This window comes from Cercospora kikuchii (assembly GCF_019650295.1).
Source record: "Cercospora kikuchii DNA, contig_00007, whole genome shotgun sequence".
Classification (NCBI taxonomy): domain Eukaryota; kingdom Fungi; phylum Ascomycota; class Dothideomycetes; order Mycosphaerellales; family Mycosphaerellaceae; genus Cercospora; species Cercospora kikuchii.
This window is the reverse complement of record NW_025408588.1, coordinates 2878843-2891137: the sequence shown is the minus strand read 5'-3', so window position 1 is coordinate 2891137 and position 12295 is coordinate 2878843. Positions and strand designations below refer to the sequence as shown.

Here is a 12295-nt window from a genome sequence, read left to right as displayed (position 1 = left end):
TGCGATACCACAGTCCCTCATCGAGCGTGTTGCAATGCCTTCAGCTTGTGCGAAGCATAGACGACACCCGTACAGCGAGGAGACGCTCTACGCCATTGCCTGATCTGTCGAGGGATTCCGAGCCCAATCAAGCAGAAAAGCTGCGCATATCCTGCACCAAATTCAGCGAAGTGTTGTATGAGCTTCAGCATCTCACCTGCTCCGACGAAAGAGATCGTATCTACGCCACAATGAGTCTTTCCAATGAAACCAAGACCATGGTTGCGGTGGACTACACAATCGACTGTGCGCAAGTTTATCACAATCTCGCAAAGATCATCTACACAGATGACATGCTTCTTGTCGCTGCCAGTCAGCATGTCATGGGTGTCCCGCGAGATCCTGATCTTCCTTCTTGGATCCTGGACTGGAGGAAGGAATCACACAAGCCACAATCTGAAGCCGACGAAATGTTGTGCAAGCCACCACCTTTGTTTTGTAGCCGCCTTTTCTCAGTTATGCCACGGCAACAAGAAAAGGAGGCCAATGACCGCGACTTTGTCTCCTTCAATGATTCTGCGAAACGCCTCAGCATTAGACTTCTCTGTTTCGGGCGTGTGCTCACTTCAGATACTACGCACAACGATGGCTATTCCTACTCTCTGCACGTGCGCAATTTCAAGCCATACCGGAGTGCGAAGGGAACTTCCCGTGCAGCAGAGACTCTGCTGAAGCAAGGAGATCATATTTGTCAGCATACGTACAAAAAACATCGCTATCCACAGAGAGTATTCTTCATAGTCTTGCGGGCTGTCGATGACCCTGGCCACGATGTCTTTCTCCTCGATGGACCGCTCGACACCGATACCGCTCGTGCAGTACGATTAGTAGGGTTGGTGAGTTGTGTTTCACGAGAAGCATCGGACGCTCTAAACGAGCTCAATGACTCAGATGCGAAGCATGAAAAGTTCTGGATAGTGTAGCTCATATAATGAACAACGGTTGTCCGCTTCCCAATATCCCGACCGAGTACTTCGTTGCAGCATTAGTGCTGTCGCGAACGCGCGAAGAAAGTCGAAGCTTGAAATTTGCACTTGAATCATTCCATATGATGAAATCATCTGAAGCAGTGCACTCTCCTCGTACTCGTATGTCTTTATGTGGCGACAAAAGGAAGGAGGCAAGCGCTTCACAAGTGAGTACAAATTGACCGGACCTTCCGCCCCTGCCTGTCTTCACTTGGTGTCTGAGGCAACAACTCCACACATTCACCTCAGCTGCGTCACAGGTATATTCAGCAGATAGACCAACATCTGCTCACATGTGCTCGCATTGGGCCGCAGTATTGAGCACAAAAAAGGGCAGCACCTACCCACTCCCCAACAATCAACACCAACAACACGACAGCCACCTCCAGCCTAAGCTCGACTACAACAAAGACACTCAACTACCAGCTGCTTCACGAACGCCTAGCATGAAGGTCTCTCTGCTTGCTGCCATCCCGGCCATCGGCGCCGCTTTGGCCGCACCAGCCGCCACGGGCGACTCCAAAGCAGTTTCGGTTCGAGTCCACAACTCTGACGGCACTGAAAGCACCCACTCTGTGACCCTCGGAGAGTATGTGCAAGTCGAGGGCAAAGACATTGACCGCATCGACCTCACTTCTTCCGCCAGCTGCACTGTACGTTTGACGTCCACTTTTCCCTGCATTCACTACTCACTAACATCGCTCGTCAGGACGGATTTCTAACCTGCCAACCAACCTGGTACTTCTCTTACAGTGGTCCTATCGTTGGACTAAGCTTCACATCTTCTGAACCTGGCTATCCTCGTTCCACCTTTGGCAATGGCCAAGTCAACTCCGTCGGACTGACTTGCAGCTGCTCGCCAGTGCCACTCTCTGCTCGTGACGACGAAGCCTCATCGCTCTTGATCAAGGTTACCAATGTCGACGGAACCATCAAATCTGGCCCTCTGATCCTCGACGAGTACAAAGAGTTCTCTAGCAGAGACATTGCGGAAGTTTCCATCGGTGGCTGGTCTCAGGTATGTTGCCGTGACTGCGTTGCCTTCTGCCTTCGCTGACGATGCTTACCCAGGGCCTCAATCTGCTCAACATCCACTGCCAACCCACCTGGCACTTCACCGACAGTGGACCAATCGTTGGTCTCGACTTCGCTGGAAATGGAGCTGGTACTCCTGATAGAGTGTTCGGCAACGGTAGAGTCGACACTGTCGGTCTCCGCTGCAGCTCCTCCCCATCGCTTAGCACTCGCGAAGACAAGGATGGGTATATCACGATCAATGTCTTCGGTGGTCACGATATCAAGAGGGTCGACTGGAGTGTTCTTGGCCAAGTTCGGGAGTACAATGCTTTCGCTTTCAAGGATACACTTGACAGCGTCCAGATCGATTCCACAGATCCGGTATGGCAACTCTCGCCCGGTTTCCACCCGCACTGTACTAATGCTCTTCGTAGGACTCCGATGGTGTAACCTGCCAGCCAACTTGGTACTTCAACGACACCGGCCCCATCGTGGGCCCTACTATTACGCCGTCCGAGCCTGGCTCTCCTGCCCAGACTTTCGGCAATGGCCACTGTCTCAAAGTCTCCATCAAATGCAGCCGCTCACCACAACTTCTTGCTCGCGCCGACGACTCAAAGCCCTCAGTGGATATCGTGTTTCGAGAGAGCGATGGCAAGTCCGGCTCCGTCACTGCGCCAGTGGGTGTCGGTGCGGGCGTCAACGCAACTGGCAAGGACATAATCACGCTCGAACTCGGCACAGGGCACGGCGTAAGTTCAAATCTCGATTCCGTTCTCAGTCTCAAGCCATACTGATGTCGTGCACAGATCCAGTCTAGCAAAGTCGTCTGTCTCCCGGTCTGGTTCTTCGACACTGGCGCAAGCCAAGCCGGATCTCCGTTGAAGAAGGACCGCGCTGCATTTCTGAGTGACACCAAGGCCGGCTATGCCATTATGACCAAAGACCGCCCAAAGGTCACTCGAGTTGAAGTATTCTGCGACGTCTCATCAATGAAGCCTCGCGATGCCACTCCTACCCTCGACATTACGGCGCATGATTCCAAAGGCAAGAACAGCACTGCTTCGATTCATGTCGGACAAGCAGCAGATCTTCGCGGAAAGAATATTACGAGTGTTGAGATCAAGGGCGCCGATGCGGTAAGTGTGATCGAAAGTAGGGGAACTGCTTGTGCTGACATTCCATCTAGTCGGTCGATGTTGACAAGATCAACTGCCAGCCAATCTGGTACATCAACCGCGGCAGTGGCCAGCTCGGCTACACTTTCAACTCCACGAACCCAGGCAACCCAGGCTACTTTCTTCATGGTAACGATGCAGTGACTCGAGTTGCTGTGACTTGTGCTTAGAGGGCGATCAATGCTCGCCGCGGACAGGAGCTACATACATGAGGAGTGCAGAAGGGATTAGAAGTACCAGGATGTTTTTCTTCTTCCTTTCCGGACACCTCATAGATACAAAGCTGTAAAAGTAGTGTGGCTGAGCTACACTCGAGCGCGAGGATTTGGGACCATTGCAGAATCTCATACCAAGCTTCAATCCTCACTCAGCTTGCTTCTCGAGATCATGATACAAATGAGACACCAACAAATGACAACACTCCTCTCCCCGCCACCGCCCATCACATTTCTCCGCCACTCCATCTCACCACTCATCCTCATCTCACTCCATCAATAATACCCCCTTCTCCTCTCCTCCTTCCTACTCCGCCTATACTCATTCCCCACGTAAACCGCGGCCCCCACAGCCGCAACCCCAATCGCCGCCTTCTTCCCCAAACCCATCTCAGGCGGGTCCTTCTTGCTAGACTTCACGCACAAGCCCATCAGACAAAGCGGACCACGAGAACGAGCACCGCAACAGGTCCAGCGTTTTTTGCCGTCGTAGGAGTTGAAGGATTTGTGGGGCATTGTCGTTAATGATGATTGGTCTTTGATAGTCTTGGTTTGATTTGGCTTGACAGTGATTTGCAAGTGTGCTCGGTGGAGTAGTGTCGTTGCTGGTTTGATCGATTGAGCACTCGGGGAGGGTGTTCTTCTTGGTAGTCTGGTATGGACTGTGCACATCCACAGTCTTCCAGGAGGGAACTTATACCTGAGAATGGCTTGCGCTGGAAGCACCATGGAAGAAGTGCTGCATGGAGCTTGCGATCGTGAAGGATGCGAATGAGTGCTCCAACCTCGTCTTGCATCTTGCGATTTCGCTAGCTCGCCGTTTGCTCAGCGTATTCACAGCTGCTGGAACGGCAGCAAGCCGCGACCCTCATCGTCCTTCAGAAGTCACTGTCAGCTTTCGTGGTATGGAAGAGCAGGATGCATTCAATGAAGCTTCAATTCCATTCGGCCGCTACAGCGCACGATCTGTCGGGTATAGTGCTAATATCAAATCATCCTCCCAGAAATTCCCATCGTCTACATGACATATCCAAAAAGTAGTCTTGGCCAGTCTTCATCCTCGTGCATGCGCTGTGACTACCTCCACTGCTGTTACCTACTTGAACAGCCCATGCACGAATCCGCACATCAACATAGGAATAACCGCAATGAACCAGAAGACCCAAACCAGCCCAACAGCCAGGTAGACACGGAACATGGCTGCCCATGTGCCATAGTAGCCATCGTTTGGTGGCTGGTCTTTGGACTCACGCAACGCCTCCGTGAGCCGCATCGCGACTTGGTTGTTGATTTTATCCCACGTAGTGTTCAATGCTTGCTCGCGGGCGTTACCAATCATCTCTTCGCGGAGTTCGTGATTGGTCCCAAGCTCGTAGGCATAGTGGACGAAAGTGTCGAGGTCTTGCGGTGGCACGAGATAGCCGGATCGTCCATGCTTGACAGTCTCGCTAGGGCCACCTTCATCGCGAGCAACGACTGGCACACCAGAAGCCATCGACTCCAGCACCACGAGTCCAAATGTTTCGGTAATGGAGCAGTGCAGGAACACGTCGGCCGCAGCGTATGCTTTCGCAAGCTCGACGCCGCGAAGCATGCCGGTGAAGACCACCTGATCTTGCATTTCTTTGAAATAGCTTTGCACCTGAAGTAGCTGTTAGCCACATCCTATCGCTTGTGAAATGACCACTCACCTCGTTCATGACTGCTGGATTTTTGTTGCCGCCCACGATGAGGAGCTTGAATTTGAGTCCGGTCTCCTTGAGCTTCATGGCAGCTTGTGCGAGAAATTCGAATCCCTTCTCGGGCGCGATGCGTGAGATGCAGCAGAAAATAATCTCTCCGTCCGGGGCAATGGAGCGCCTGTACTCGTCATCGCGCTTGTTTGGGTTAAAGAGTTGCGTATCAACGCCACGCCCAAGCTGAATCATCTTCTCTGATGGAGCGCCGGTTCCCTCCATGTACTTTCGTACGTATGCAGAAGGATAGAAGATGGTATGCACACAAGCAGCGCGGAAAAGGAAGCCTTGTACGACATGAAGTAGCCAGGCGCCGTAGCGATCAAGAGGAGATGCGAACAGAATTCCAGCATATGCAGCGAGGTCAGTCTGGAAGTTGAGCAGCGTCGGAGGGGCATCATCGAGCTGGCGGAGTTGGACCAGGAATTGAAAGCCGACGGAAGCGGGACTTGCTAGGTAGATGATGTCTGGCTTGAAGGTGTTGTCGTACACCTTGCCGAGACGGAATGGGTAGGCGACTGTGAGGTCCGGATTGTAGGGCAGAGGCGTGCCTTGGAGGCGGAATTCAGGGTTTGCCCTCTCCTTGCGAGCCTGTTGAATTTTCCGTCGGGCGTCCTCGCTCCTCTGTCGGTTCAGCATCGGTGGCTTCTGCTGGGTCTGAAGCAGCGGCTGGGCCTCCCTTTTGGGATCATCACGATCGAAGTGCCAGGACCACGCGCCTCCAATCGCCCTCGATCCTAATGAGGCTGCCTTCGCTTCGATCGATCTCGTCCAGTCTTTGTTGACGATGGGTAACCTCTCCGGCTTCGAGTCGGCTGTGATCGGCTGGCCTTTGTAGTAGGGGGCGCAGGTAGCGACATGGACGCCATGATTTCGGAGATAGTCCACGAGGCTCTGCGTGGTCCTCGAGACGCCGTTGACGGGTCCGAGTGATTCGGTGGCGAGCAATACTTTCTTCCCAACCAGCTCAGCTGGAAACTCTGGTTTACCTGCTGATCCAACAGAGATCAGACTGTCGTGGCGAGACAGCGGCTGTGACTCCGTATCTGACATTTTGGTATTGTCGTTTCCAGTCTACCTTTGGCGCGTCGTATCCGAGGTCGGGGGAGACAAGCAAAGAGCAAGAGGCTGTAGATGATCACGGAGGATGGCTGTATTCACCACATGCTTGTCGCGGGTTCGTGCTCGTGATTGTGACGTGGTTGGTCGCTGGAGTGGCAAAGGTGAATTTCGCTGCGGAGAAGTCGTTCTGCTGTGAGGGAGGTGAGCAATGAAGCGAGAGCAGTCGGAGCAGTCACGACAGGCACGAGCGAGGGCAATATGAGGAGCGCGAAGAGGCGGACGCGCTCGTCAACGCGGTGGGCGACATGGCTTTAGCAGAGGGCAGCGAGGGGCACGCATTGCCGCTGCAGCACGTCTGGCGCTGGTTCGGAGAGTCTGCGGGAAGGCTCTGGGGTGAGAACGGGCGCACGAGGTCGACAGCAGCTCTCTTTGTCGGTCGTCTTTGTTGCTGCCGTCGACCGTTCTGCGGAGTGGGAGAAGGCACGACCTGCAACGCGCGCCGCTGATTGGCCGACCGCGCGCGCGATGAGCATAACACCACCAACCTGACTTCCACCATGTACACACCTCGCTCTGGACAACATGACCGCTTCCGTCGCGCCCGCCGCATCGCCATCTGCAAGACATCACCGCCATCCGCGTAGATCAGCCGCGGTTGATCACGATGCCGCCCGAGGTCGTCACCGTCCGCAGTCTCTGCATTCCACGCGACAATGAGTTGGCGGGCGAGGAGCAACGCTGATGGCCGAGACGAGAATGTGGTCGGCCTCCGATGGTATCCTTGCTGCTGTGCTGTGTCTGATGCGCTTTGCCTTCGTCTTCACTCGGACCGGCCATATCCGCGAACTGCGTCCTCCATCTACATTGCCTCCGCCACCAAAACCGGCCTACTGTGCACAGCGACAGGAAGGCACAGATGCGACTAAACCAAGCTCAGCCGTTGTTCAGCGCTCGCCGTCACGCTGTCAAAAGCCGGAAGTGGCTCGCAGCGTAGAAGTCAGGACAATCGCCTGCTGCTGAACGCGACTGCCGATTTCCCAACCCTCCCCCAATACCCGCAACGCATGTCCCAGACGTGCGAAACCATGGCGCGGTGTTGCTGTTGTCGCTGATGTGCCGTCAATAGAGGTTTCGAAAGTGCTCTTGACAAAAGCCTATTGACGACCACTTCCAGCGACGCCGCCAAGACATATGGCTTCAAAGAACTCCAACGTCCTCAAACAACACCTACTTCGGCCGCCGAAGCGCATGTCGCGCGGTGTCACTACATGGTACACTCTGTCTTCGAACCTGCTTCATACCCACTATGTGCCGCGCCATTACGATATGGTCGCTTTCACGGACCTCATCTCATCACCACTCGCCTCTTCAATAGCCAGGCTGCGGCCCGTCTTTATTGAAGATACCCTTCTGCTGCTATTCATTCTCATTAAAACTGTGCTATTGATATTTCTGCTATTGAGGTTTTCTGGTGCCTTCGTTGACAGCTTCAGACATCTTCGTCGACTCTCATTCTTCAGCTGTCTGCTTGCCTTCTCAATCATCGCCGGCATTGCTGCCATCAACTACAGAGACCTATCGCTTGGTATCGACGAAGAACCACCACCACTCGACCCCAACTCACCTGCCACAACTTCAGCGCAGCCAGGTCAAGCGAACATCAACCCGACCGGTCTCTTCGTCGACTGAACTCCAAAGCTGTGCCAAATCAGACGTCCTCAAAATGAGCGCACCACCTCCACCACCGCCTCTTGACAGCGGCAACCTCATTCACTCTCGAGCAATCGTCTTCAGCGCCTTCTCCCTCCTGATCGCTCTCCTCATCTGCCCGCCGCTTACTTGGCACTTCAAGAACCGCAACATTGGGGCAACAGTCCTCGTGGCCTGCGCTCTCTACGCCAACCTCCAATCCTTCGTCAACGCCATCATCTGGTCTCACGACGATGTGAGCTCCTGGTACACTGGCGAGGGCCTCTGCGACGTCGAAGTCAAGCTACAAGTCGTTCTGCAGAATGCACTGCCTGCCGCCATCAGCTGCATCTTGAGGGCTTTGGCCAAAGTCATGGACACCGAGAGATCGTCATGGGGCATCACCAGAGCTCAGAGACGCAGAGGATATGCCATCGACCTGCTCTGCTGCGTTGGCATTCCGCTTCTGCAAATGCCATTCCACTGGATCGTGCAGCCATTCCGCTACTACGTCTTTGGCATCACGGGCTGCTACGCCTCCCTCTCCATCAGCTGGCCTATGGTCGTGCTCATTCTGATGCCACCGCTCCTCTGGACTCTGCTGGACGTGTACTACAGTGGTAGGCATCGATTGCCAATTCTTTCTTTAGCGACTTCGACTGACAATCCCTACAGTGCTCATCCTGTACCGACTGATGAAGTACCGCTTGCAGTTCCGGTCCATCCTCGCCAACAATCAAACTACGCGATCTCGGTTTCTCAGACTCTACGCCCTCTGTGCACTCTGCACACTGGCCTACTTTCCACTGCATGTCTATACCTTCTACGCTACCATCGGCAACGACGGCCTCGGTCCATTCAGCTGGAACGATGTTCACCACCCAACTGCATACAGCTGGGACGCGGTGGTCATGGTACCAAGCGATGGCAACATTCTGTGGGACCGCTACATCTGGCTCGCTGGAGGTATCGTCATCTTCATGATTTTCGGCTTTGGCAAAGACGCCGTACGCATGTATCGCGATGTCCTCTTGGCTTGTGGCTTTGGCAAGATTTGGCCAAGCCTCAAGGAGGGCAGTCCACGCGCCAGTCCTGCCACCACCATGAGCTCAGTCGGCAGCAAAGCACGCATGTTCTTCAGCAAAAACCGCAAAGACAGCATGTCGACCAGCCCAACCACGCTGGGCAGCTTCGACAGTGCAAGCAAGTCTGTCACCGACAGCGAGCCCAGTCCGAAGAAGATGTCTTTTCTCGAGACTATCAACGAAGGCAGAGGAAGCAACCAGCAGAATCAATACACTGCGACAACTTCACCACCAACGAAAGAGAAGCCCTGGAACAGACTCACAGCCCACTTCAAGAAAGATCGATCACCAGCAATGAGGTCGAACAGCAACGACCACTTTGTCCTTTCACAGATCTCTACGCCGCAAAATGTGCAGTCGAATGTCGTAGCTGAGCCTGTGTCGCCGACCATGGCATCTCACATTCGCTCACAGAGCCGCGGTGACGGAGATGTTCTGATCAGAAAGGAGATCAGACAAAACAGCGAGACTGCGGGGTCGGTGGGCGTGAAGGACTTCGGTGGTGTGTGATGATGAAGCGCGGCCCGAAGAATGTAATGAACAGAGCAGCGAGCCATGGGGTCTTGTTCTTGTACAACCGCTGAGGTAGAGACTGACCTGTTGATGAGCATACCTATTGCACGTATACATATTGCCAGATAAGTTTCTGCCTGATCCAGCATGAATATCGTACCTACGATCGCTTCGAGAGACCCCGGCGACGCATTTGGCTGCACGACGAAGGAGCAGCGGATCGAGCTTGCAAGGGCTTTTACATTCAGTCATTCGGTTAATCATCTGAAAAAGAACATTTGTCTGAAGTCTATGAACAAGTTTGCCAAATATTGAGACACTAAGATCCGCGCATTTGTGGCGAATACGCCGCCAAGTACATATTGTCCATCGCAAGCTCGCTTCGGAATTGCACCGCTGCCGTCATTAGTTCTTCGTGTACACCGACTTTGGCGGAGATCCAGCTCCAGCCATTCCAGTCGCTCTCCAGGTATCCTCCTCACAGCCCAGGATTACCAACCCCAGGATGAATCACAAACTGCCGAGTCCCCAAATTCCCGACCTTCAATAAATACTGCCCTCCAATCTTCCTCTCAACATCCGCAGTCTGACAATTATCCATCGCACTCCTAAGCGCTGTCACGCAATCCTTTTGCTTGACTGGGAATTCTCCCAGAGGAAGCTTCTTTGGCACTTCCGTCCAGAAAGACATATCGATCGTCCAGTCCTTACCATTGTAGTTGATTTTCTTCGTTGCTGAGAGAGTTTTGATGTCATTTAGCGATTTCGTGTAAGGGACTCTTTGACTTTTCCAGTCGTTGCAGGCTTGGTCGATAGCTTGGAGACCTGCTTCGCGCGGGAACCAGCCTAAGATCGTTACTGTGTTATAACAGTAGCATTGTCCGCTTTCTGTCGGGCAGCCGTCTTTGGATAGTGGGAAGTTTGCGGGAGCTGGTGCTGATGCTGCGCTGCCACTGTCGTTGGCCGGGCCACTTCGCTTGCTGGGAAAGCTATCTATGCCTCCGCCAAACCAGGGGTATCCGAAGGGATCCGCGACGACGATCGTGGGCGGGAAGTCGAGCGGTATTGTTGGTCTGTTAACTTCTGCGTCGTGTCCTAGTGCACGGTGAAAGCGATTGTCCTCTTCACCACGATGAGTGAAGACGCCTGCAAATCGGCCGGTACGTCCGTCGAAGACGACGCGATCCGGTCCTTGTTCCAGTCCTTCCCTACTCGAGGTTTCAGCACTTGCAATATGTAATGTGATGTTCTCTCAATCGATCCTGCAATGGGATCGCGGATTGTGGTCGCTGGACTTTCGTACTTACCTGAACCCTACAAATACTCCAAATTCGTTCCTGAGGAGGGGAAACTCCATGAGTCTGTTGACATTAATTCGCCGGTCGTTCTCGGGAATCTGGAAATTTGCTGCGTCGGGTCCTCTGGCGTAGAACCGCGTTGGGTAGACTCTGCCGTTCGCAGCTGTAATGTTCCTGCGCAGCAATGCGAGTGGATACGCTATATCTAAAGCCTCTGCGATCTGCGTACGAGGATAGGAGCGAGCGTTCTGATTTGCATTCCTGGAAGACCCCGCTCGCGGCTCACAAACGTAAAAGGCTGAAGGTATACCATAGTCCGGCCTAGTATGGGATTAGTTAGCGCGCCAACATTCCACGCAGGGTAGGACTAAGCAGCCGCAGCCATGCCAAAACCGATCTCTTTCAGGTACGCTCCAGTGACGCACGACTGAAAGACTGATATCGGCCTAACAACTTGAACACGTACCTCGGAGTCTCTGCGCGCGGAACGGTAGTCCTCGTTGGCCGTCTCTTCCTTGTTGGCGAAGTGCCTGTGCAGTCACAATTCATCGCTGGACCCAGCGTGCATTTTCCGTCGACGCCATCACATTTGCTAATGTCAGAACAAGCGAGCGGCTGGGAAGGGCAGTCTGATAGGCACCCGCATCCACGGTATTGTCCAGCAGTGCAGAATTCATCCTCATTGAGGTTGTGTACCCCCAAACAATCCGGCAGAGAGCAGGAATAAGCGCCTCTCAGACTTTGCGACTTGCAACGACATCCCATGTGTGACCCCTCCGAGCAGTAAGAATTCTCCGGTTCGTGTCTGTTGTTGTAGCCATCACATTGTGGGTCGCTACAATCCACTTCCTCAGGGCAAATCGACTGACACGGACAGCCCAGTTTGGAGCCACTCGTGCAAACCGATTCACTGCCGTCTGGGTTGTTCCCTCCGTTACAGTCGTCTGCGGAACAGGCCGGTGGGGAAGACGGACAGCTGTTGATGCATGCGCAATCAGACAGCTCGGGCGAGCCACATATGCCGTACTGATCTGCAAGGTTGGAAGAGCCCTGGCATACATTATCACTGCATTTTGGAAGTTCCACAGGACAGCTATTTTCACATGGGCAGCCAGTGTATTGACCGGTTGAACACGTCCAAGAAGAATCATCACCGCCAAAGAGTGCAGTACCTACGCAGAGATCAGCTTGGGCCGTGGCCAATACATGCAACCACAGAATTGTGATCAATAGACTTACAGTCGGACTTGTTGCACGATACTTTGGTCGAAGGGCATACAGAAGAGCATGGTTGTCCTGCACACGGGCCATCGAAACACTGGCCCTGGCCATCTTTCAAGAAGTTGTTCGTGCCATCACATCCCGGAGCGTCGCATTTGATGCCAGCACAATCGTCTCGGTTGATCAATAAAGCCTGTACGCTCTTAGTCCATCTGTCTAAATTAGCCGTTACGCAGAAGCTCATACCTGGATCGCCCACGGTAGAGCAATGACG

General features: G+C 53.6%; 6 protein-coding genes across 6 annotated transcripts; 4 read left to right on the top strand and 2 right to left on the bottom strand.

The window, feature by feature from the left end:
• Positions 1-230: 230 nt before the first annotated feature.
• Positions 231-962, top strand: CKM354_001123600 (uncharacterized protein; the record flags this gene model as incomplete). The annotated part of the gene is made up of 1 exon (XM_044806715.1): positions 231-962. The coding sequence occupies one exon, from the start codon at positions 231-233 to the stop codon at positions 960-962; it is 732 nt and encodes a 243-aa protein (XP_044662650.1).
• Positions 963-1300: 338 nt separating this feature from the next.
• On the top strand, positions 1301-3372 carry CKM354_001123500 (uncharacterized protein; the record flags this gene model as incomplete). The annotated part of the gene is made up of 6 exons (XM_044806714.1): positions 1301-1660; positions 1717-2025; positions 2079-2405; positions 2459-2776; positions 2834-3163; positions 3214-3372. The coding sequence occupies 6 exons, from the start codon at positions 1301-1303 to the stop codon at positions 3370-3372; spliced, it is 1803 nt and encodes a 600-aa protein (XP_044662649.1).
• Positions 3373-4513: 1141 nt separating this feature from the next.
• On the bottom strand, positions 4514-6206 carry CKM354_001123400 (uncharacterized protein; the record flags this gene model as incomplete). The annotated part of the gene is made up of 2 exons (XM_044806713.1): positions 4514-5059; positions 5109-6206. The coding sequence occupies 2 exons, from the start codon at positions 6204-6206 to the stop codon at positions 4514-4516; spliced, it is 1644 nt and encodes a 547-aa protein (XP_044662648.1).
• A 1200-nt stretch (positions 6207-7406) lies between these two features.
• CKM354_001123300 (uncharacterized protein) lies at positions 7407-7904 on the top strand (the record flags this gene model as incomplete). The annotated part of the gene is made up of 1 exon (XM_044806712.1): positions 7407-7904. One exon carries the CDS (start codon positions 7407-7409, stop codon positions 7902-7904), a length of 498 nt encoding a protein of 165 aa, XP_044662647.1.
• A 34-nt stretch (positions 7905-7938) lies between these two features.
• CKM354_001123200 (uncharacterized protein) lies at positions 7939-9499 on the top strand (the record flags this gene model as incomplete). The annotated part of the gene is made up of 2 exons (XM_044806711.1): positions 7939-8524; positions 8580-9499. 2 exons carry the CDS (start codon positions 7939-7941, stop codon positions 9497-9499), a joined length of 1506 nt encoding a protein of 501 aa, XP_044662646.1.
• A 481-nt stretch (positions 9500-9980) lies between these two features.
• Positions 9981-11349, bottom strand: CKM354_001123100 (uncharacterized protein; the record flags this gene model as incomplete). The annotated part of the gene is made up of 3 exons (XM_044806710.1): positions 9981-10710; positions 10810-11121; positions 11267-11349. 3 exons carry the CDS (start codon positions 11347-11349, stop codon positions 9981-9983), a joined length of 1125 nt encoding a protein of 374 aa, XP_044662645.1.
• Between the last annotated feature and the right edge of the window lie 946 nt (positions 11350-12295).